General features: G+C 41.4%; 2 protein-coding genes across 2 annotated transcripts; both read left to right on the top strand.

The window, feature by feature from the left end:
• The first annotated feature begins 4547 nt into the window (after positions 1–4547).
• On the top strand, positions 4548–8861 carry ctsc (cathepsin C). Its single transcript, XM_027012185.3, has 7 exons — positions 4548–4919; positions 5093–5238; positions 5653–5816; positions 5899–6051; positions 6352–6470; positions 7261–7392; positions 7717–8861. Exons 1-7 carry the CDS (start codon positions 4760–4762, stop codon positions 8214–8216), a joined length of 1374 nt encoding a protein of 457 aa, XP_026867986.2. The 5' UTR covers positions 4548–4759; the 3' UTR covers positions 8217–8861.
• Positions 8862–9186: 325 nt separating this feature from the next.
• rab38a (RAB38a, member RAS oncogene family) lies at positions 9187–16496 on the top strand. Its single transcript, XM_027012140.3, has 3 exons — positions 9187–9641; positions 12288–12568; positions 13741–16496. Exons 1-3 carry the CDS (start codon positions 9443–9445, stop codon positions 13891–13893), a joined length of 633 nt encoding a protein of 210 aa, XP_026867941.2. The 5' UTR covers positions 9187–9442; the 3' UTR covers positions 13894–16496.
• The last annotated feature ends 9381 nt before the right edge of the window (positions 16497–25877 follow it).

Here is a 25877-nt window from a genome sequence, read left to right on the forward strand (position 1 = left end):
TTTTATAACAGAACAGAATAGAGTAAATTCAGATATATGCCCTTTGTGAGGTCATAAAAACTTTGGATTTGGTAATCGTATACATTTAAGTATTTAACAAATGTAAAGACTCAAATACAGCGCAAAGCAACCTGGCAGTATGTGTATTCTGAACATCACTTACATTAAAGTCATAAGCATTAAAAATTTAGGTGTTCTATTGTTCAAGGAGGAAATTGGAGAATTGTATTTTAACTGAACAGTGTGGAAGATTTAACAGTAATAAAAACACATCCAGATGTGGCTATATCATCTCATTGTAGGCAACACCAGCGCACATAATAAAACTACAATACTATGTCTAGACCAGAGGTATTCAAATCACATTCCTCAAAGTCCAGGTCCCACAGGTTCCCCTCCCTTTACCTCGGAGTCAGCTATGATGAAAAAATGGCCAACCAGTTGCATCAATCATTTAATCAACTACACGGAATTACCAAATCCAGGACAGGATTTAGATTTGAGGTCTAGATTTGAATACCACTGGATTAGCGCATAAATTCTCATAAAGTACCTTCTATTCTTTTTTCTGATATTATTTTAGTGAGTAAACACAAGTAACATCACAGGTGGCAGCCAACCAGTAAAGTAAATAAATTTTAAAAAGCTGTAGAAAATGAAATCTCTCAAACTAACATTTGTGGTTCTATTTGTTTTTTTCCCAGTAGTTCTTTAACCACCATGTATAACTGGCCAAAGAGAAAAACAAATGTTATGAAATACACTGGGCTCACCTACTGCCTAGTGTGACAAACCACAACAGCCATGAAAACCTGACAGATGTCAAAAATAAAACCTGACAGATGTCAATTAAATAGCTTGTAGCAATCTGTAGTTATCAGAACCTCACGATCAGTCCCATTAACCAGAAGTAATGTCCCCTGTGTTTCTGAGACAGCAGGGGACATTTTACAAAGCAGTATTTCCTGGTTAATTGGCTGTAATAAGATAGAAGTAAGGGTGTACAGTATGAGTATCCCTTATCTTGTTTGCTCTTGGACAGCACAATTTTGTGTGAAGTTATTTGGCTGAGAAAGTACCCCATGGTACTTTACCAAAGCCTGTAATTGTTCGGCATTCATACTGGAGTGGGCAGAGTGTGTCTGTGTATATTTGTATGTGTGTGTGTGTGTGTGTGTGTGTGTGTGTGTGTGTGTGTGTGTGTGTGTGTGTGTGTGTGTGTGTGTGTGTGTTGGAGACCCTACCATACATCACTTTCGCCCACACTAATTACATAAGTGTGCCATCTGACAATTTAACAACACACAGTATAAAAAAAACTCCATCATCATCATCAAATACACACACGCGCGCACACACACACACACACACACACACACACACACACACACACACACACACACACACACACACACACACACACACACACACACACACAATCACATGTAGCACAGGCACACTCACACATGACACACAAACTCACACATGCAAATTGGAGACCAAGCTTCATGAGTCACCTGCCCCCACCCCTCTAAACACACACACACACACACACACACACACACACACACACACACACACAAAACGGAAATGTGTGTAGGTCATACTAGTCACATTAGACCCTCTTGCACTCCTTTACACTCATACACACACTCAGTTGCTCACTCACTAGCAAAACACACACATATGCAAGAGAGACTGAGCTTACACAAATCACCAGCCCCCACCAAGACCCACATACACATACACATACACAACAGAAATGCATGCATCATATATACACACATACACACACTCAGTTGCTCACTCACATGAGCATGCAGAGAGCCTGTCGACTCCGGTCGCCCCCACACCTCTACACTCAGACTATTGTGTGTTGCTGTATGGCGTGTTCAGAGTTCCAGCCTGAAATATCTTCACTAGCAGAGACCATAGGCAGCAGCCAGTTCATTACAGACAGGTTATACACACAGTCCATTGGTTGGTTCATATATGTGTATTGTCAAGGTAGGCCAGTCATCCAGCAGGAGGGACACGCCCACTCCTGCTCAGGCTCGCACTACACACCTGCGCCGCTCACTATCACCTGATTATTAACACAACACACCTGTTGCTTTTTTTTCCCTTTTATTTAAGCCCACAGGTATCTGAATTCAGCGCTGCGCGTTAGTGGGGTAGAGTGACTGCCAAACGCCATTGGCATGCTGACTTCTCCTTTCGTTTGGATTTCTTTAGGTTCCTTTTTGTCATGGACAGTAAAGGCTACCCTACTGAAACCTCGCCTCTTGCGCCTTCTATGCCGTCCACGTCACATGTATATTTGCCTGGTAGATATAAACTGTGGCAGATTAAGTAGCCCTTCTCATATGAGCTAAATAGATAAACACCTTAAGTTTAATCACTCAAAACTTTTACATCCTGCCTTACCAATCTAACCTTGTGCTTTCACCATTCATATCAAATCATCTTTATCACCATTTAATTCAATCAAAAGGTATTTCATATCCATAAATATAGGAAACATAAAAGAATCTAAAATAGAACATGAAATCATTTAAAATGGGTCTCTCTTGCTCACACTCTCTTTTTATCTCAGACACACATATGCATGTATTAACACACTACACACACACACACAAACATACACACAGTGTATAATAATATGCAATAAAAATACACCTCATGACTAATTCCTGTGCATTCTGCCCTGTGGTGTGATTATTGTGGGCTTTGGACTGCAGAGAGAGTGAGTCATGGTCGCCATGAAAATTGCACATCTTCTTCACATGAATCTAAGTGTCTTTCCTTACTCCATGGTGACTGGTTAATGAATTGGGAAGGCTTTGCCTAATGGGAAGAAAGTAGACATCTCTTGCAGTGTCATGCTCAAAATGTATTTGATATGAATTTATTTTCTATATGAAAACACATTCCCAAAACAGCCACTGAATTTAGTGAAACTTTGCAGTATTTTCTAGAAATTAGATGCCAAAATCATATAGACTGACACAATGAACTGGCCCCAGTGTGCACGAATACATTTTATGAGCACCACACAACCAAGACATGTAAATTGTTTGATTTCACAAGTAAAGTATGCCTTCCCTACTGATCTTGATGAAGACAAGCAACCAGATGTGTTTACCTGTGTGGTCAACTACTGTAGTAAAAAAAAATCAACCTATTTCTTTCAACACACATGGTGTGGAACGAATATTTTCTCATGGAGGGCATTTGGATTCAGTCTAGAATAGCTATGTGTGTGCGCATGTGTGTGCCCACACAGGTGTGCTGTCTGACTGAATCATCAGTATGCTTCTCTGAAGTGCCTGCTGTTTATCGTTTTATTCGTCTCCCACCTCCTCAGTCTCCTGACCACACACACACACACACACACACACACACACACACAGAAGATGGATGAGAAAGGGGCTTAATTTACCTGCAAAATAAAAATACGAGCTGATATGGGAGACAAATTTGGCACCCCAAAGGGCCACACCTCACCTCTAGGAGGAGTTGTTTGCTGGAGTTCATATGGGCACTGCAGCAAGGAGTTCATCACGTCAGCTTCTTGCATGGTTATGTAAGCCATATGTAAGGTTATATATGGTTGTTCCTAGAAAAAGTTTTTCCAAAAATGTTTTGTTTTAAAATAACTCTTGGCCCAAAATGTCTACTCTGGATCAGATGTAAATAAATTGCAATTAGTTTTGTGTAAATGTCAAATACTCACATACATTGTTCAGTTTCAGCCCTGTATAGCAGTGAACTGTTTATCACTTTCAAAGTGCTAAAATAATCTCAGAAAGTGTGGTTCTATAAAGTGGTTGAGACAGATTCAAAATTAATGCTGTATGAGTTAGTTTCACCCTGGACATTTAACTTTGTGGCTGAGATATCTGTGCTTCTCTCCAAATGTGCCAATGGGCTTTGAAATAGGCTAGCTACTGCAAAAATCAAAAGGGCAACCTAGCTAAACACTGGCTATGAAGACAGGCAGAGACCCAGACTGGTATGTCCACAAAGACATTAAATGGTTACCTCATGGTCACAAATATGGGATGAGATCCAGAGTACTGGATTATTGGAAAGTTTAAAATTAAACATTTGTTATTTAGGCCATTTCATATTTACTGTATATGCAGCTAAAAATAAAGAATTATTAAGGACTTACAAGGTCAGGCACAATTTCAGTAGATTATTTTTTTAATGGTTTGATTTTTAATTGTGAAATAGACTGTTTTGCATAAAAGGGATCTGTGAGCAAAGGTTTTCATAAATAGGCACTGGAACACACCCATGTTACTAAAAGGCTCAACAGACACGTTACCTCAACAAAGATATCCGCCTAAATGAGTTTTTACCACTTAGGAGAATTTGGATGATTGCTCAATTAGAATCGTAATTCAGTTACTAATTCAATACGACTTCCTTACTAGCCATTGGATAACTGATTACATCTTCAATTGAACAAACATTCATTTGCTTTTTTTTTTTTAAAGTCAGCGTGTCACATGATTTCGATCACATGATAAGTTCACCATAATCAGCCGACTAACGACACGGGATAGGAGTCACAAGTTTGTGACTGCAGGTGAGGAAAGTCGCGGGCTAATTAACTAGGGTTTGGGGTTTTTTGTTTTTTTCTTTCTTCCCTCCTCCTCTTGAGTCTTGTTGTAAATTGGAATCATTGCATCTCGTTGACTTTCGAGACTTTAGTTTTGACGCTGCCGACAAGTGACTGAAAGGAAACGCGATGAAGGAAAAGGTGTTCTTGCTCTGTTTGTTAACGCTTTGGTTTGACAACTCACTCGGTGATACACCGGCTAACTGTACATACGAGGAGCTTTTGGGGACGTGGATTTTTCAGGTCTCAAATGTCGGGCAGGATAAAAGCATCAACTGCTCAACAGTCGGTAAGCGGAACACGTGCTTGTTTGGGACACCTTTTCTTGTCTTAAACGTGAAAGGTTCTAAAGTAGCTGGATGGGATAATGTAGCTTGCTGGATAAATTTACCCAATATTTGTCACTGAATCTGATATCTTTGGACTGGGTTTTGAGTTGTGTGTTTAAACTTGTTGCAACAGGCCCTTCGGTGAATACTGTAACCGTTCATTTGGAGCACTTATCGCTGGCTGCGGATGATTTCGGTAATACCGGATTCTTTACGCTCATCTACAACCAGGGCTTCGAGGTGGTCCTCAACGACTACAAATGGTTCGGCTTTTTCAAGGTTGGTGTTTAATGTCACGGTTGCACACCGTTGTTTCACAATAGTTACTTTCAGTTTCGGGTGACTCCTCGTGACAAACACGGAACGGAAAACTAACTTGCAGTAAAACTGACTGTTCCGCGTTAGTGTAGGCTTGTCCTGTAACGGTGTTACTTTAAACGCTATAGCAAGAACTCTGACTCCATACCCAAGTTGTTTAGCCTTTGCATTGCCTCTCTTCCCCCACCTTCTAGAGTTCTGCGCAGCTGACTTAAGTTTATTCATGCTGTGATTGAGGTGGGGGAGTTTGCAGTTCTGCCATATTCACCCAGTAACTTGAACAGAAGTCCAGCAGCTTCAGAGATTAATTCCTAGCTCATATATTTCTTTGAAATGTGTTCACCTTTTGAAATTGGTCACTCCTTGTGCCTCTAGTATTCCCAAGAGGGCTCTGTGGTCACCAGCTACTGTGATCAAACATTGCCTGGTTGGGTGCATGATGTCCTAGGAAACAACTGGGCCTGTTTCACTGGGAAGAAGGTGCAGCCTGTACCTCCCCGAGTCATTGCAAGACCACTCCTCAGCCTCTCACAAAGCCTGTGAGTATTTCTTTCAAAGCCTAACTGGTGTGCATATGTCTTTTGCACAGGAAATGTTGTAGACCCTTATGCATGTTTTCAGGTTCTTGCAGCTCTATAAGCATGATATGGACTTTGTGGAGCGTATTAACTTGGTGCAGGACTCATGGAGAGCCACAGCTTACAGTGAACATGAGACTTTCACTATCCAGGAGCTTATGCAGAGAGCTGGGGGTCGTGGGTCTCGTGTCCCAAGGTATGCACACACTGCCATACAGAGGAGGGGGGTGGGCTGGGTCACACACCCTGGTACAGCCCCTAGCTGAATCTGGTTTTATTTTACTAATACTCAACTACAGTTTACTCTTGTGTACCTGCTAAACCTAGCAAATATCACACTTGAATTAGGCATGTATATAGGGTAAGCCAAAATGAATGACCAAACTGTTGTACTCGGCCTTCTAGGACCAGAGTTGTGCGCACCGTTTTGCTCAGAAGTTAAAGCTCATGAAGGCTTCTCCCCCTCTTCCACTAACTCCACCTTCCTGTTGCGCAGGCGTGTCAAGCCAGCGCAGGTTGATGTAGAGCTTGCCAAGATGGCAGCAGCTCTACCGCAGCACTGGGACTGGAGAGATGTGAATGGAATCAACTACCTCAGTCCGGTCCGAAACCAAGGTGTCTGCATGCCTTGATTTATGCCTCGTAAATGGCAATGCCCAGATTGAGCTGTCTCTGCTGGAAAGGTTACTGTGGCATTTTCACCTGTCCAAATGAGGGTGGGCTTGTGGGATGGGAGGTGGCTTGAAGGGTTTGGTGCCAGCAAGGGTAGATTTAACCTCATGTACCAGGACCTTGAATTTCTCCTACAAGGTCAGAATCTCAATCAGTAGAAAGTCTGCCTGCAAGATCAGAATTTCAATCTAGCAAATCCTGGATTGGCAGTTATTCAAACTCCTTTTCAGTTTTTGTGAATGCTGGTATTTTGATTTTAAATGGCAGGAAGTGGTCTCTAAATTAAGGCTTTATTCAGGGTTTTCAGATCCATAGGAGGCTTTATATAGGACCAAGTGCTTCTTCCACATAAACTATTCCAAACAAGTGTTGGGTCCCTTGTTTCTCATGTGGCACTGTTCTTGGTCAAGAGTTTTCATGATTCTGGTAAGAGTTCCTAACATGTACACACCTGATGTGTGCTTCTGTCTAAGGAGTTAAGTGAGCTCTTGCACTCAGAGGGAGCTTGTGAGTACTATGAAAGCCACCACATCTTGAGTGACCATTTGGTGCTTTTCCAGACTGCTTCTGATTGCTCAAGAGGCCCAGAATGGAAAGGGAGGGTGTGGGATTTGAAGGAAGTTAGTTGTCAGTTGAATTTTTACATAGCAAGACTAGTTGACTGTGTAAATGGCAAGCTCAAGTCAGTGGGGGAGGAAGGAATGTCCTTGACTCCTTGTTTGGTCCCCATTAGAATCATGTGGCAGCTGCTACTCCTTTGCTTCAATGGGGATGCTGGAGGCTCGAATCCGAATCCAAACCAACACCACCCAGCAGCCCGTCCTCAGCCCTCAGCAGGTTGTCTCCTGTTCCCAGTATTCACAAGGTACACTCTCTGTAATTTGCAAAGTACACACCGTGTCCTGTTCTCATTCCTTGGTATGCAGCCCTTTTTCAGGGTTTTAAGACCCATGTGGAATTGAGTGAAAATTGATTCTGATGTAATGGTCTAAAAGCCTTTGTGTGTAATGGCAGGTCAAATTAGAAGCTGTTTAACCCAGCAGGCTGAAACCAGACTAGAATAATTGCATAACTGACATTTATATACTATGCACAATGTTGCTGATCTGTGAAACTTGTGGCATGAATTTGACTGCCACATGCAAAGCGGTGTAGAACCCATCTCATATGCTTAACTTTGCCTGTTCAGGTTGTGATGGTGGATTCCCCTACCTGATTGGTAAATACATCCAGGACTTTGGTGTTGTGGAGGAGCAGTGTTTCCCGTACACGGGCAGTGACTCGCCATGCCTTATTCCGTCCAAGTGCATGCGTTACTACACTTCCGACTACCACTATGTGGGTGGCTTCTATGGAGGCTGCAGTGAAGCAGCCATGATGCTGGAGCTGGTGAGGGATGGCCCAATGGGTGTGGCCTTTGAGGTCTATCCAGACTTCAAACACTACAAGGAGGGCATCTACCACCACACAGGCCTTCTCGACACCGCCAACCCCTTCGAGCTGACCAATCATGCTGTGCTGCTAGTGGGATATGGGCAGTGCCTGAAGACTGGGCAGAAGTACTGGATTGTGAAGAACAGCTGGGGCGCAGGCTGGGGCGAGGAGGGCTACTTCCGTATCCGCCGTGGAAGTGACGAGTGTGCCATTGAGAGCATTGCTGTAGCTGCTAAGCCAGTTGCTCAGCTGTGAGACTGGGGCAGTGGGGGGGGTCAGATTTGTCTGTGAAACTGCAAATGCGTACGGACCTCTTATTTACTGATCACTTAATTGTTTTCTAAATGTTGCTGAAGGGCATGTTCAACGCCAGGCCTCTGCTGCTGTGCTTTTTGGCTTATTCAAGGGAAGATGCTAAAAGGGTGTTCCTGCTAAAGGGGGGAAAACTGGCTGCTTTGCTCCCATATATACCGGTGATGGCTGGATCTAAAATGCTTCATGTAATGAATTGCACATTAACTAAGGGGATGCAGGTCATGTCTGAGGGTGCAACCAGTTGCCATTGTGAAACCACACTTTCTCCTCAGTGCCTTCTGTAAGTGGTCAGTTTTGATTGATTTAAAAAAATTTTTGGCCAGTATTTGGAAAGGGATTTATTTTTCCAGTGTTCAAGCATACCTACAGGATAAAGCCATGACTAATAGCGCTTAGCCAGAGAGTGTAGTCTCATTTTCTCATGTTTGGAAGCTATGCTTTTAAATTTAAGGTGTAGTGGGTTTTTGGTTGGGCAGATTTCGCATGATATTCATTTTGGATTACGGTGGTTGGTGTTTTGCACCAGAAAACACTTGACTTCACATCTTTATGGTAAATGAAAAAATAAATAAAATCTAAATTTTATGCAAGTTGTCTCTTGTACTATTGTAGGGATTAAATACTTTGAATTGTGTGCACACGCACTTTTTTTGTAAAGGCTGCTTTTTAATGTATTGAGTTGACTTTTGGCTCTCGGGTTGAAACGTCTGCCTCTTCTTTCTGGAAAAGGTAGGGGTAGTCTTGTATAACGGAACTGGATTCGCTTTCTCCCCCCCATCCATTTGTTAGCCTTCATGTCTAAAAATATAAGCGGGAGGCATTCGGAGCAAAGTCGTGAACTTGAATTGGGCTATGAAATTCACTATAAGCGTCTGCACAGGCACGTCACTAGTTTGCGATTTTTAGGACTTTAAGATCCCACCGAGCCTGCGGTTTGAATGTCGTAAGAGCGCGCGACCTCTCCGCCTCTTCTCGTCTAGGTCTTATGCCTCCCTCGCGAGTCACAAGTTGCGGCTTCGTGTCTCCGTTTGCTTTCCCCCCACGGCGCCGCGGGGCGTTCCATTAGCGAAATCCTGCGTTAATTCCTCTCTTGACGTGTGCAACCCTTGCTTCTACCTCTTACAAATATTAGGAGGCCTAGGACGGCACCGTTTTTAGCTTCCGCCATGCAAAACAACCAAAAAGAACACCTTTACAAGATACTAGTTATTGGGGACCTAGGTGTTGGTAAAACCAGCATAATTAAACGCTACGTTCACCAAAATTTCTCGTCGAACTACAGAGCAACTATCGGCGTGGACTTTGCATTGAAAGTTTTGAACTTGGATCAAGAAACGGTCAGACTGCAACTCTGGGACATCGCAGGTAACGATAAACTTGCTCAAAATGGTGTCTAATTCGCTATATCAACATTTCGTATGTTTCTGACACTTTGACCTATAGCATACGTTTACTCTTACAGAGCTTTGCAGCTGTTTAAAATGAGGGTTTTATTCCTCATTGTGAATGTAGCTCAGCAGCACTTGATCTACTCTTGTCCCACTGCCAGTTTGTTCCCGGAGGAGTCCGTTGAACTTAACCAGAAAGAAAGGCTGCTTCGAATTGTGAACAATTTGGTCTGGAACAAAAGCCATTAAATTATTTTTTTAAAGGGCTGCTTACTCGTTCTCTCGAACTGAAATGATAGCTACGGATTTGTAAAGCTCGTGAAGGGTTTGATATTTTGAAATCCCCCCCGGAAAGCTCAACACCTGTTGTATTGTTATGGAAACGTATCTGTAAAACGTGAATTTATGCCGTTTTCTAGCCCTGAAATCTAGCACCGGCAAAAAAAAAAAAGTGTCTAAGTTACTTGTCGAGCATAAAAGTACCCAAACAAATATTCCGTTATTGTGTTATCCCTACTGAAGATGATCTTGTGGAATCCTCACGCATTTGTGCCTTAGGGAACCTGTTGCACCCCAAGGCCCCGCGCTCGTGTAGCGCTGTGCGCGACGTCATGTGTCTCGCTCATGTGAGGGAGATTTCAAGTTAAATGGGGGGGAACAGTTTTGTCCCTCTGATTAAAACCAAGTGAAATTACGTCGTGAGTTACACCAGGTTTTCGGTCGGCAATAGCAAATAGATTCGTACACATTAATCACTAAAGTATCATAATTTGAGTTAATTTGTTTAAATAAATGATTGGGGACGCACATCTGTTGTTTTAGGACTGCTCCATTTATTGCCCATTCCGTTTGTTCACATTTCTCACTTTAGTCTTATCTTTAACTGTTACCTTTGATCATAGTCAGAGAGAGAGATTGACAATACCAGACAGGTAAGAAAAATCATCTCAGCAAAAGCATGACCTTCTCAAACCCACTTTCTTTTGTGGAAGCATAATACTCTTTTGAAATTTCACTTTTGTCTTTGATGTCACAGATGAAGTATTCTTCACTGGAATGACATCCTTCTCATTATTGACTATGCATGATCACCTTCACAGCAATAAACATAGTGTGTCAGACAGTATGTCTCACTGTTTGGCTCAAATGTTTAGTATTACTGGTAATGGAAGTTTTATGACATGTTTTACATGTGACAAGATATGCAAGTGCATAGCCATGGGCTTTTGCCTTTATCAGAAGCTAACACTAATCTATCATGAATCAAGACAATCAGTATGACATTTCAACTGCAGGTTGCTTCTGGAATCATTGGAGATTTTTGTTTGTCTTTGCCTTGTGTCATGCAAATTGCATAAGACTAGATTGTCAAGCATAATCTATGTCAAGCATAGTCTGTGTATTTGTGTCATAACAATACAAGTATCTGCAAGAATGCAAGAAATAAAGGAACATTGCCCATCTTTGGCCCCTGTTACTGCTGGTTGACAGTGTAATTCCTGGCATATAATGTCCTTCTCTGAACGTGTGAAGTGATTTAAAGTTTTTAACATTTTTTTTACTCATCAGTATAGCTCCTGATAGTGATTTGTGCCATTATTCCAGACATGCTGCTTTCCCCTCAAGTGCTTCCTCAAGATTTTCATCACTGACTCACGAGTGCAATCCAGAGAGTGAGTCTGAGATCTAAATTATGGCTCAAAGTTCAGAGAACAGAGGTTGAATATATTCCGTTCAAATAAAGATTTACAGCTAAAACCAGAAAATATGCATTCTGGCAATATCTTTTGTTTGTTTTTTATAAACAAGTATAAGCCTGGTGCTTGTCTTCTATCTGAAAATGTGCTGTATGAATATAATTCTCAATCTTATATGAATAATGAGCATGAGAGAAAGAGTGTGTGTTGGCTCTATTAAAAAGTAGACTTGAGTGTGTTTGCTCTCTTAAAGAGTGTCCTATTCAAAGGTTCGCTGAGCATAATGCATCATGGTAACCTCGCATGCTCATATAGGAGCGGCGCTAAAAGCTACTTAAACTTCTTACCAGTTTAAATTAGATGAAAAGGTATAACTATCCACTGAGGAACAGTGACTGCACCTTAGAGGGAAGTATTCCTCAAAGGGATTATTATAGTATTATAACATTATTAGGCTATGAGACCACACACAGGGCATCTGAACAAACCCTGAGCAAAGTTTGCTAGACGAGTTCTCTTGTCACCAGCTGTTATTCTGTTTAACTTACAGTAGACATGATTGTTGCTATTAGTGCTGAAGTTCTCAGTACAGTATTCTGGATCCCCCAGATGTCTAGAGTTGAGTAAGATCATCTTGCCTTGACACACTGTTCAGTGATGACACAGTGGTCAATCACTAATGGTGCACTTATCACTAAAACCTGGACCGGGTCTGAATTCAAGGGCCAATACTGTCGAGCTGTTCTGGCTTTGCTTATGTCAGCACAACTGTTCTTTAAACGCTGTGACAGCACCACCTTTTCTAAATCAACATCTGTAGCTGTGGTAGAGTCCTTTCTGATTATCCTCTAGGGAGAAGTCTGGACCATTCAGGTTTAAAAAAACAAAAAAAACCAAAAGACCTCCTCTCCGTCTGCTGGTTGCAGGCCAGGAGCGCTTTGGCAACATGACGCGGGTCTACTATCGTGAAGCCACAGGCGCCTTCATTGTGTTTGACGTAACACGGCCGCCCACCTTTGAGGCGGTGATGAAGTGGAAGGAGGACCTGGATACCAAGCTGGGTGCGTCCAGTGGGAAACGTGTGGCGGCTGTGCTCCTCGCCAACAAGTGTGATCAGGGCAGGGACGTTCTCACCAACAACGGCATCGAGATGGAACAATTCTGCCGGGAGAATGGCTTCCTCGGCTGGTTTGAGACCTCTGCCAAGGTAAATGATCGCATTGTACCATTAGTCAAATCCTGGAGGTCATGGGAAGCTCTTGAGGTCAGGCTAGATGATGTTATTGATGAGCATGGTTTGTCATCAGCGTTGGCAGTTTGATGATGATTATTGTGATTTCAATCATTTGCGGGATATTTGATTACAACTTTGCTCCCGAATCATCCTTTTTTATTATCAGCAGCAGCCTCGACATGTTTCATAGTGTGTCTTAGGGGTGAAGAAGGGGTGAAGGCAGTAGCGAGACCTGGACTCAAGAAACGCTCTTGTAATAATATACATTTGAGTAGAGTAGTAATTTTGATTCAGCTGATGTAGTAATGTTCCAAACATGATTCTTTCTGATTTCTTTCTTCACCTTCCATCACAATAGATCCACAATATAACAAGACAACACAAACTGATTTTGTTGGTAGCAGGATTGCAATAAATACATTATTACAAGTTTAATAGGCATAATCTGGGATTTTATTATGAAATGTGCATGATGTTACAGCCTCACATGAAGGTGCTGTTCCTCTCATGGGCATGTCAAAGTAAGAGGTCAAATGTTAAAGGTCACGTGGGAACCAACAGACGCTTGCATTATTGTGACAGTGAGAAAGTGAGACATGCATAAGTTTTGATTTTCACTTTTTTACTTCCTCTTATGTTCTCATATATTGTTAACATAAAGTCTCAGTCTTCATTAATGACACCTTCATGACCTCAGTCAGGTATTCGTGTCCTTGGTCAGGCATGTGAGAGCAGAGAGAATGGGCTCTTAAAGACTTGGATTTACAATCAAAAAAATAAATACGAAAACTCTTAATGATTTAATTCAAACAGATGGAGGTGGACACTTACTTTAATGTGTTGCTATAAAAACTCTTTTACTTAAACACATTTGCAGCAGACGATTCCACTTGCAGAGTTTCTCATGTGTTGCTCTCTTTCTGTCAAGAACTGCATGTAGAAGCGCTGACGACCAGCAGGAAATCATGCAGACACTTCCTGCTGAGTCATAGTCTAATGAATATGCAGATAGAGCGAGTCATGAATATTCAAAGATTAATTAATATAGCTCCTGCAGTTTGTGGTTTGAAAGGATGGGTGTGAAAATTTTGTTTGTGATCACTCACTCTCTCTCTCTCTCTCTGTCTCTGTCTCTGTCTCTTTAGGACAATGTTAACATAGACGAAGCAGCTAACTGTCTAGTGAAGCACATTCTAGCTAATGAGAATGACCTGATCCAGTCGGAGGTACCAGACACTGTCTCCCCCAAACTGGAATCTGGGAATGGGGCATCGTGCTCTGCCTGTTTCAAGTCCTAGTGCTCCCCTCTGTGAACCTCCCCTCAACTGCCCGTTTAAACGCTCATAATATAAACACAACATTCAACTATTATGTGTGAGCATGTATGTGTTTCAGTGTGTTTCTGGTTTGTTTATTCTGGGGTAGACCAACCTCAAGGTGACAATGAACTTAGTTGCTGTATCCATGGCAACAGACTTGAAAAACACTTTACAGACCAACAAGAATATTTAAGGAAACCTGAACACTTCTCTTTCTCTCGCTCTTTCCCTTTCTTCTGCACTCTTTTCTTTTTCTCTCTTTTGCTCTCCTATTCCCGTTTTTCTCCTTAATCCAAAAAATGTCAATTTATTACTGAGCATGTGCGTAGTTTAAACGAAAACACACACTCACAAACAGCATAAATGTACTGTTTACGCCAGCAGAATGGATATGACTGACCACAGGCTTTATTACACCCTCACAACAGAAGGCAGCCGCCACTGATTTACAGGCCTCTTAAAGATCCAGACAGCAGAGGCCAAAATAAAGTACTAGCAAAAGGTGAAGCTGTCAGAAGTGGCAGGTCTGCCATATCGGTGTGCCCTATGTGGATATGGTATTACAGTTTCCTATAGGGAGGGTGTCTTGGTGAGAATGATGCACAAGCGATCATTTATTTAGAATACTTATGGATATATTCGCTGTCTATCATGGATATTCTGGTTAAATCTTTGCTCAGTTATAGATGAAAAAATTACCTAGCATAACAATCCTGCCATCGTAATGGTCATTTTAAGAACCAGGGCCATAACAAGTCATCATCAGACCCATATGCAAAGCTTTTAGACTGGGTCCCTTTATCACAAAACATCCACAATACAAGGCTAGGAAGACCTGACTTAGTCAAAGTTATATCAGAGCAAATAAAACAATGTGTACGAATGAGCCTTCACGTACAGGATGGAGATTTCATCAAACATCAGAAGTGTTGAAAGTGGCTAAATATGAAACGATTCAATGAAGACTACACTGCCAGTCACCGGTTTGGACAAACCTACTCTGTTTAATTTTAATATTCTTTGTATTTTAGAAAAACAGTGAAGTTCACCAAAACAGTGAAATAATACATGTTGTGTTAAACAAATATGAACTATTTTAGATATATGATTCTTCAGAGTAGCCACTCTTTAGTCAAATAGTTTTGGATGTTCCCTTGATGTTCTTAACTGACTTCATTATTCAGCCACCTTTGGTACCTTGAAGAAGTTCTCACATATGCTGAGCACTTCTGGGGCAATTATTAGTGTTTTTTAATTGTGTGTGTGCTTGTGTTTTGGAAGTCATATATATTCTGTAAACCTTTAATTTATATCTTAAAAGTCTTACAAACTAATATAAGCATAAACTACTTTGCTTTATGACTATGAAAGACAGATTTAGGCAGGTGTGTCCAATCCTTTGACTGGTACCCTAGTCTTACATGCACTTTTCTCTGTTGTGAGAGGTATAATGAATATATACATATATATTGTATACTTAACCTGTTGATAGTAATCTGAAATTTTATTTTGTGCCTAGATAACTTGTTAGCTAGCTAATGAACTAAACTTTGAAAGTTTGAACTAATTTATGTAATGTTAACTAACCCAATAATAACAGTGAAGGCTAGGAAGGATATCTTCTAAGGTCATATTTCTATTCATATTCAAGCTAAATTTCCATATTTTAAATAATTTAAACAGTTTCTTCAACAGCAAGTTATTCTGATGTGATACTTTGGACATTGTGTCTGGGCACATTTCGGCATTAATAATAACAGTGTATAGTTTTGTGGACACAGGTATATGCTTCCTCAAGTGTCTGCACATATTTCTTTCCCATAAGAAATGACAGAATATTTTACTAGCATATGTAAACATATATTCTGGTAATAATTAGCCTATAATTAGCATACATTATCCTACAACAGAATAAGTAGGGGATAACCAGAAAAACAGGTGCATTTGCATTTCAACCAAAAATACTGCCGCCAAATTAGTTAGGCTGTTCTCAGAAGAAAATAGGAATTTGGAATTGGATGGCTCACAATCAGTGGCTCTTTGAAACTGTCAGTGTAACTGTCAGTGAATGACTGGGCATACCAACATGATGGTGTAGTATCTCAAGGATTATGACGTCATTAGCGAGTCAGTTCTTATGGTGTGATTAATCAAATCAAATCAAATAAAAAGTCATTAGTTCATTATTATAGGTCAGCAGCAGAGTTTCTCACTCTAGGAAAGATAATAATACTGTTTTAAATGTTTGCTTCTTATCATTTTTGAAATGAAAAACATGTCAATCATCCAAAACACTACTATTCTTAATGTTATTACCCCAAATGTTTGCTTCTTTTATTTATTTTGAGAGTATTATAGTGAATTGTCACATTTTTATGAAAAGGTATGTTGAATATGAAATTGTGACATGTACATAGCACTGTGATTAAACAGTAATGTACTTATGAGTGCACACAGCATTGAGTATTATCTATACAGAAAGAGACAATAAATGCACACTTTTATCTGTGACTGTGTGTGTGTGAGAGAGAGAGAGAGAGAGAGCTTGTGTGTGCATGCTTGTAGTGAAATGAGGCTTCCAGATTGTAGTAAATCAGACAGAATTTTAAAGTCTTGTCATTTTGTTTTGTGTGTTTGTGTGGGGGGGGGGGGGGGGCACTGCAGTAATGAGATTAGGTTTTTGAGGTTTGTTACAAAGACTTTCTTGAGTGAATGTTGCTGTCAATGTTGTTTTCCTGGCAAAGGTAATGTGGCATGCACACACGTACCAGAGTTCTCACAGATCACACACAAGATTTATTATAACCTGGGGTTTTGTGATGTTTGGAGGGTGAGCCATAGTAAAAAGCAAACAAACAAACAGGAAGTCATAATAACACAGAGGAAAAAGAGAACAGAGAAAAAAACACTCGGAGAAGCACAACATTACATCTCACAGACAACAAGGTAGACCAGGTAAGAGCACACACCTGGGAACAATAACGACTAGGACTGACAAGCAGGGCATAGACACAGGCGGGGTTAAGACGTAAACAGAAGCACATGGAGGTCCTGACAGGAAGGTCAGAAGCAGGTTGAAAACGAGGTGGAGCTGTGAGGTAAACAGAAGACCTGACAGGGAAACAGGAAGAGTGGAGACAAAACGTGACAGGTTTACACAGTGTGCCTGTATGTGTGTGTGTGTAAACAAAAAGTGTAAAAAAGTGTTTTTTGTTTTCAGTTCTGCCTTTTCATTTCTTCTCTTCTTATTCTCCCTCATCCTTTGTGTGGTCTAGTAATGTAAGAAGAAAGTCAGTGAGACAGTTAGAAGGTTAGAGACAGTTCTCTTTGGTTTTTCGGAATCAAACTTATGTGGCCTATTCATCACGTATGCTCTCTCTCTCTCTCTCTCTCTCTCTCTCTCTCTCTCTCTCTCTCTCTCTCTCTCTCTCTCTCTCTCTCTCTCTCTCTCTAAGCTCAGCTGCTTATATATACACACCTGCATTTAACAAAGCCTCAGACACAGATTCAGTGTAGCTTCACAACATAATTCCCACTAAGATTTTCTCTGGCTCTCTATTTTAAAGGTATTGATTGCGTTTGTGACTTCTTTTCACACACTTTTATTTTTCCCTCCTTCAATTTGCACTTGTTCTCAACTGTGCTCCCTTCCCTGTGTGCTTCATTCAGCTATCGGTAAAGGGTTCAAACCCTCCTTCTGCCTGCTGTTTGATAATCCATACTGATAATCAATTATGAATTGGATGTGCAGGTTTTGCACATACTTATCAATAACATAATCAATCAGGGATCTCATCAGGAGTCTATTGAGCAGCTGCTATAGTATGCAGTAGAGTGGGATTGGTCAAGAGATTAGAGAGAGGGCAAAACAAGCCAATCCAGAGCTCGAGTAGACGCTGTCAATAGCTTGAATTTGTTCCTTTAAATGTTTTATCAAGAAAACACATTCTTATGCCTTTATGGATGCACTCTGAGCCGTTTGACTGCAATATTTTAAAAAGAACACAATCGATAAAGCCTAAAGGGCAGTAAGGCAGCCAGTAAAAGATCAATGATGATCAATACCTTAATCAATATGGATACTTGGGTGAATTAAACTACCGTGTCTGCTTCAGAGACATCATACACACACTGCACGGGAGATCACTTAGATTTTTTACGTTCCACATTTCAGAAAACTGAAACAAAATGGTCAAAGTTATGGTCAAAGTTACACACACACTTTTCTGAAATGCGGAACGTAAAAAATCGAAGTGATCTCCCTTGCAGTGTGTGTGTAACTTTGGTCAAAGTTATTTAGTGCTGCCTTTAAGGTGATTTTCTGTCTTAAAACACATGCCAAGAATAGCATGATGATGCTGGTTTTTGAAGTGGTGTGTGTGCGTGTGTGTTTTGGTAATGATAATGGAAGCAGACTCTCTGTCTCCGTGTGTATGGGTGTGTTCGTGTTACTTGGTAATGAGAGCAGCCTAAATGTCTGTGGCCAGCCCATTGATTGGTTACACCTGTAGTGTCTGTAATATGTCTCCTTCAGCCTAAACAGCCCTGACAGAGTGTGTGAGTGTGTGTGTGTGTGTGTGTGTGTGTGTGTGTGTGTGTGAGAGAGAAACAAGTAGATGATATGAGTGATAAAAGAAGGACATTTAGGGATACCAGTTTTATTAAGGGCACACAAGAGATTATAGGTAATCATGCATTGAATGTAATTAATGACATGGTCCTTCAAACCAATATAGATAATGATGTAATAGATTTTAAATAAAAACTAAAGGTTAGTCTTCTCCTGCTCTCTTCCTCTAACTCCTGTGTTCTCTCTGTTTTGGCCTGCTACCTTCAGCATGTCTCTCCCTTTTCATCTTTTTCATTCTCATTTTCATACTAAGATGAACACGTACTAATGTGCATTCAAGCGACTGACACTCGCTACGCCGCGGCACCAACCTACCTGCCCACACACGCACGCACACACACGCCTGCTCCGGTCCTTTAGCTGGAGACAGTAAGTCTGGGGGATGAGACTAAATTAATGGCATCATCTGAAACAAAAAACACGGAGTACAGAGAAAGTGTGTGCATGTGCATGTGATCTCTCTCTCTCGCTCTCTTTCTCTCTCTCTCTCTCTCTCTCTGTGTGTGTGTGTGTGTGTGTGTGTGTGTGTGTGTGTGTGTGTGTGCGTGCCTGTTTTATATTAGCAATGGCTGGATGTCTCAAATGTAATTTAAGAAGAATGCAATGAAAAAGACAAGAAAAAATATTACCTAAGATTATCTAAGAAATAAAAGGGTACTATAAACGTCATTTGATAATATCACAAATTAAATTGAATAAAAAATGTTTAATATCATGAAGAGTGACATGGGATTAGCTTGATGAAGATTTATTGTCATCATTATTTTACTTAGAATTTCCAGAAAAAACCCAAAGGGAAAAACTGCAAAAGTAATACACGATGGAACAGGTTTCTTTAAGAACCTTTCAACCCAAGGGTCATATCGGACTCATGCTACTTTTATAGCAGCAGTGCCATCTAGCAGGTGTTTAGTGGTACTACAGGTAGAGTGCTTTTCTCTCTCTCTCTCTCTCTCTCTCTCTCTCTCTCTCTCTCTCTCTCTCTCTCTCTCTCTCTCACTCTCTCTCTCTCACACACACACACACACACCCTGTTAAAATTAATTTCAGTTAAATTCAAAGTAGCTTGATTCCCATAAACACTTGGCAAAGCATTTAAAATAATCTATATCATAAATCAATCAACCGATTGGTCAGCTGGTCAATAAAGTTAAGATGGTTATACTGAAGCAATTTCAACATGAGATCTTATCCACAATGTGTGTCTATGTGTGTCAGACTTGCAGTAGAGTGCTATTCTATAGTTCAAAACTGCACTATAATAAAATCTCTTTTCCTTCGTCAAAAACAGACCAACACAGACCAGTTCTGTTTCAAGATCTGGCATAAAAGGAGACGTGGGTAGACTGGCTTTTTGAGCCTAGCTGAACTCAGGCCATGGTGGTCTGATTCTCATGGATGTCTCAGTTTTATGGAAGCTCCATTTATCTAGTAAAAGGCCCAGGCTGGGCCATGGATCTGAAGCCGATCGAGCCCTTGTTTGAGTGGGAGGCTGCAGCAGGATCCAGATAAAGCAGCAGTTTCACCTCTGTGTTGTGAAGCTTTACGCCGGGGGCTGCAGACTGCATTGCCTACAAAGTTAAACCCAAAGCAGGTGCTGATGTGTATGCCGAGGCTTTAGCCTGTTTTAATTTTAATATCAATTATGCATCATAAATTGTATTTTTTGGCCTGTGTTTTGGTGTGTGTGTGTGTGTGTGTGTGTGTGTGTGTGTGCCTGTAGAAGTAATCCTCTTTTATTTGAGAAACTAACATTCTTTCTCTGACATTGCATCTCTCATCCTTCCATCACTCTTTCTCTCTCTCTCTCTCTTTTTCAGTATCTCTCCTCGTATATATGCCCTACGGACCTGTCAGGGAACACAGTATATTAATTAGAGACCTTTGCACAAACCACAAACCCGTCTGTCTCTCTTTCTCGCTCACTTAAATACTGAGGCACCCACACACCTCTCCCTCTCGCGCTCTCTCCGTGGCTGTGGTTTCCTGTGTAGTAATGAGTATGTGTGCGTTTGTGTGTATCCAAGCAGGGGGCTAGGCACTGCACTGAACCCAGCGTGAGTCCCTTTTTCTGGGTTTGGTGTGGCAATGTCAGCAGTGTCTTAGTTGAGCAGTGGAAGTTGGAGCAGAAGCACTGAAGGGGGGGGGGGGGTGCTGGACAGTAACCATAGCAACAGAACATTCCAACACATCTGTGTACTGCCAGCAACGATTTCTTCCGTGAACCTCTATCTGTCTCTCTCTGTCTCCTTTTACATCATTTTTTCCCCCCTCTTTCTTTCTCAACCTCATCATATCTATGTCTCTGTCTCTTCCTGTCTCTTTTGGATCAGCAAACATAAACCTCCTTGTGGATCGTGAAACAGGCGAGCAGTTTGTGTTTTTTTCTTAAGACCAAGTCATTGTCAAGAACATTCTAGAACATTCTACATGCTCTTCTCTCTAGAAATGTGGATATAATTTGGAATGAGTACAGACTAAGGAAGCTTGAATACCTGTCCAGTGTGCATGTAGAGGTTCTCGGGGTGGGTTGAGGGTGTCAATACATCTGATCTGTCCCCTTCACAGTTTTGTCCTTCTCCAAACTTTTATACGTATTGCACTGGCTGTCTTCAGCTTGCAGCTGGTTTAGTACTTGAACCGGAATGAACCCGTTCCGCCTTCGGAGAGCGGCTCTGCTGTGGTGACACAGCTCAAGCATCCCACACCCGTCAGCCGGAGATGAAAGGGCCAGCGCATTGGTGTAGAAATGCAGAGTACAGCCTCAAGCCCCAAGTCCACACCTGCCTGGCGTTGCTTACCGAACACCAAGCACCGGCCTTCACCGGTCACTGGCTTACAGAAGAGTGACCTGTAAGAAGAATTGACAAGTTCACTGAACTGGTGCAAAATGAGATGAATGTTCTAGTGACCTTGTGATGAAATAGTCTCACTGAGTTACCTTTGGAATGTTCTGGAAAGAAGCAGTCCCAATGCAAAGGTATTTTACAAAGATTACCCTACGGGCACATACAGTAGCAGCATTCCAACCAGAGTATGTACTTTGAGTATGTTTTGGAGTCCTGTTGTACCATTAGCCAGGGTGAAGGATCATATTATCCAGAGATTATCCAGAGTAAAAAATGGACATGAAATATAAGAAGTGAACCTTTTGAACATGTGAGGAGATGGGGTTTTGGATTACAGGAACTCAGAGATTAAAAGTTGAGAACTATTGCTGCTGTACTGAACTGGCGTGTAGGTACATGGGTGTGTATGTGGCAGAGACAGCAATTGTAGAATAACCTATAACATGGTAGAATAACCCATTACATGGAAAGGAGAATTAAGTTTCTTTCAATTTTGAGCAAATGTTTTCACTCTGCAACAGCCATTATTTGGGTGTGTGTTTAGGGGATTTCTATAAGGTTGCTATCAGCAGGTTCCCATCTCTGTCAACTCAGCTGGAAAATGGAGAGCTCCAGAATGACCAGACACCTCCAGCAACCTCATTAGGAGCTTCAGATGAAATAAACACTCTTCTAGAGAATTTGATCCACTAAGATGACCAGGCACTCTTCTTCAGGTAATATCACAACTGTGGTAGCTGGAAGCTGGAGTGTTAATGGCTGAAGATTGAGGCTCTAGTGCAAGGCTCTAGTGCTAGTGTACAGCTCTGTAAGGGACTTGTGCTTTTAGAAATAGTGCCCCCTAAATAAATTATTTCCCATAAATCTCTTATATCTTAAACAGTGAATCATGAGAAACAAGCATGTGTATGTGTGTATTTATGTGTGTTTCATTCATTCATTCATTCATTCATTCATTCATTCATTCATCAGTTCTTTTTCTCCTTGTCTGTCTTCTCTGTCTCCCTGCCTCACACACACACACACACACAAAAGGTACAGATGGCATCAAGCCATGCAATTTTATATTCTGATACTGTTCAAAAGATTTAAAGTTAAGTGGGTCGAATCCCCAACCCAGTAATCCATGCTCACTGACTCACACAGACACTTTGCAGTCAAGTAGCGTATAGAAGAGTGACATTTGGAAAATTGATGCACACACACAGACACACACACTTCTATGTGCTTTCATAAATTTGTGAATAGAAGGAAAATTAAATATTTTGGAAGTGTTTTTAAACAATTACACATCTTTAAAATAAAAGCATGCAAAAACATGCACATATGCAAGAAGACCAGCAAATTTGTCTCATCCATTATTATTTTTACACTCACACAGACACACACACACACACACACACACACACACACACACACACACACACACACACACACACACACACACACACACACACACATTCTGTTTACCCAGATCCTCTACACTTCTGCCAGTCAGATCATTGGACACTTAAAACCCCAGTGAAGCCTTAACAGTGTAAGATAAGGTAAGGGTTGTGTGTGTGTGTGCATGTGTGTGTGTGTGTGTGTGTGTGTGTGTGTGTGTGTGTGTGTGTGTGAGTGTGTTTGTGGGAGCATGTCTCTAAATAGAAATAAGTGTTTGTTATCTGTCATATGAAAGATGAATGGATGGATGGGTGGATGGATGGATGAATGAAGAAACTGCATTTGCAGTGTAAAGGGGAACTAGAAAAAAAAAAACAGTACACCTCATTGTTCATTTAAAATATGACATCAAATTAGCATAACGTCAGGGGAGCCAGTGGGCAGGCCAGGTGCACTAACGAGGTTGTCACCTGAAGTTGCACCAAGAGAACACAAGCAGAAAGTTTGGGCGCCAGACTTCCTATTACTGCCATAAACAGCTGCTGATGTCACAAGGGCCGTATGTCTCCTAAAACATCCCTTATCTTATCCTACTTTCTCTTTCATCCTCTCAGTGTCTGTCGTGCACTCTGGTTTCCTTCCTGTCTCTTTCTCTTTGCCCACCTCTCTCTCTCTCTCTCTCTCTCTCTCTCTCTCTCTCTTTCTATCTATCTCTGTCTCTCTCTCTCTCTCTCTCTCTCTTTCTATCTATCTCTGTCTCTCTCTCTATCTATTTGTCTCTCCATCTCTCTGTCTCTCTCTCTCTGTCACTCACTCTAAAATCCATGTGATTTGTTGCCGGGGCTGTCTGTGTGCCTGTTCCGCTCTTTGTCCTCTGGCACCATTTATTTTATGTTCTGCCTCACTGCAAGAATCCAATAACACATTTCAAGTCTTTGAGATAATGTCACAAGTGTTTATCTCTCCTGGACACCTTCATTAAAGGCACGGAACCTCTGAGATTGGAGTTTGATTATAATTCAGCTCAAAGTTTTTTTCCCCAAACACCTCTGGCTAAATACTCTCCTTATTTATTATTAGTGATCCAGATATTTATAGTGTATTTGAATTTTATAGGCTTGAAACACTTACATGTTAATAGCAGATTGAACAGGAAGAGGTGGATAAATACCCTTCCTCTTCTCTCTCTCTTTCTCTCTCACACACACGTCATTTCCACACGTCATTTAGACACTCTTTATTCAACCATCTGCTATTTTATTGGTCTGATATATGACTAAAGCCAGACAGCAGAGAAACTGTTTCACACAATCGCACGCACACACACAGGCACACACACGTACACGCACATGCACACGCACACACGCACACGCACACACACACACACACACACACACACACACACACACACACACACACACACACACACACAGACACACACACACACACACATTTGCATTATTATTAGAGTCCATTACTTAATATGTGTTTGGTAGGGTCAGAGGTTACTGCAGGACTCATCCTAAAGTGATAAAGATGTTGTGTTGCAGAGCGCATCATCTGGGATTGGCAAGTACCAGCCTTCGGCAGGACGCTGAAACTAAGGTGGCCCCTGACACAAAGGAACTCCAGTGGAAGGGATCACTGAATGTACCAGGCTGTTTTCCAGAGTGCTTCAACTTGACAGCAGCCTGAATCCCACCAAGAGTGAGTGAGAAAGCATGAAACAGATATGCACTTAAAGGAGTTTTGCTGATCATTTGTTGATAAAAACATTAAGAGTCTTTGACTATGATGCTTTATTATGCTACATTAAGACAAAGTTTTTTTCTGAATAACAATGTAACTATAAATACACACACAGAGACCTTATATCCATAAGATACAGATGCCATTTTCTGATGGTGCCACTGTAAGTCATTTACTTTGTATGTGTGTGTGTGTGTGTGTGTGTGTGTGTGTGTGTGTGTGTGTGTGTGTGTGTTTGTTTGTGTCTGTGTCTGTGTGTGTGCACAAATCACTCACTGTGTTGCCGTTGGCATTAAATCTTTTGGGTTTGTCTTTGCTACTGGAGCTCATGATCCCATTTAAAGAGATTTTGCTTTTGTAATGGGTTCAATGTTTCTAGTGTCCAGCCAGTACATATCAAAACCCCTAGTGCCCAATTAACCCTTTCAGTGTTATTATTGTTATCTATGCCTGTGCCTCACTCAGCAAAGAAATTTGGCTGATCCTTCCTACAGATTTGCTTCCCCTTCATAAACCCACTCTCTGCACCTTCATAAGCCCACTCTCTGCACCTTCATAAGCCCACTCTCTGCACCTTCATAAGCCCACTCTCTGCACCTTCATAAACCCACTCTCTGCACCTTCATAAGCCCACTCTCTGCACCTTCATAAGCCCACTCTCTGCACCTTCATAAGCCCACTCTCTGCACCTTCATAAGCCCACTCTCTGCACCTTCATAAGCCCACTCTCTGCACCTTCATAAGCCCACTCTCTGCACCTTCATAAGCCCACTCTCTGCACCTTCATAAACCCACTCTCTGCACCTTCATAAGCCCACTCTCTGCACCTTCATAAGCCCACTCTCTGCACCTTCATAAGCCCACTCTCTGCACCTTCATAAGCCCACTCTCTGCACCTTCATAAACCCACTCTCTGCACCTTCATAAGCCCACTCTCTGCACCTTCATAAGCCCACTCTCTGCACCTTCATAAGCCCACTCTCTGCACCTTCATAAACCCACTCTCTGCACCTTCATAAGCCCACTCTCTGCACCTTCATAAGCCCACTCTCTGCACCTTCATAAACCCACTCTCTGCACCTTCATAAACCCACTCTCTGTACCTTGCCCATGGTCTGTCCTCTTCACCAATAAAGGAAAACTCCTGTGTCTAAATAAATAAAGAAAAACTCCTGTGTCTAAATAAATAAAGGAAACTCCTGTGTCTAAATAAATAAAGGAAAACTCCTGTGTCTAAATAAATAAAGGAAACTCCTGTGTCTAAATAAATAAAGGAAACTCCTGTGTCTCCCACTTGTGTCTGCTCAGGTAGCTGCATCTTCATTTACATTTGGCAGGTCATCAAGAAG

The sequence above is a fragment of the Electrophorus electricus genome, chromosome 17 (assembly GCF_041902795.1).
Source record: "Electrophorus electricus isolate QZ-2024a chromosome 17, ASM4190279v1, whole genome shotgun sequence".
Lineage (NCBI taxonomy): Eukaryota > Metazoa > Chordata > Actinopteri > Gymnotiformes > Gymnotidae > Electrophorus > Electrophorus electricus.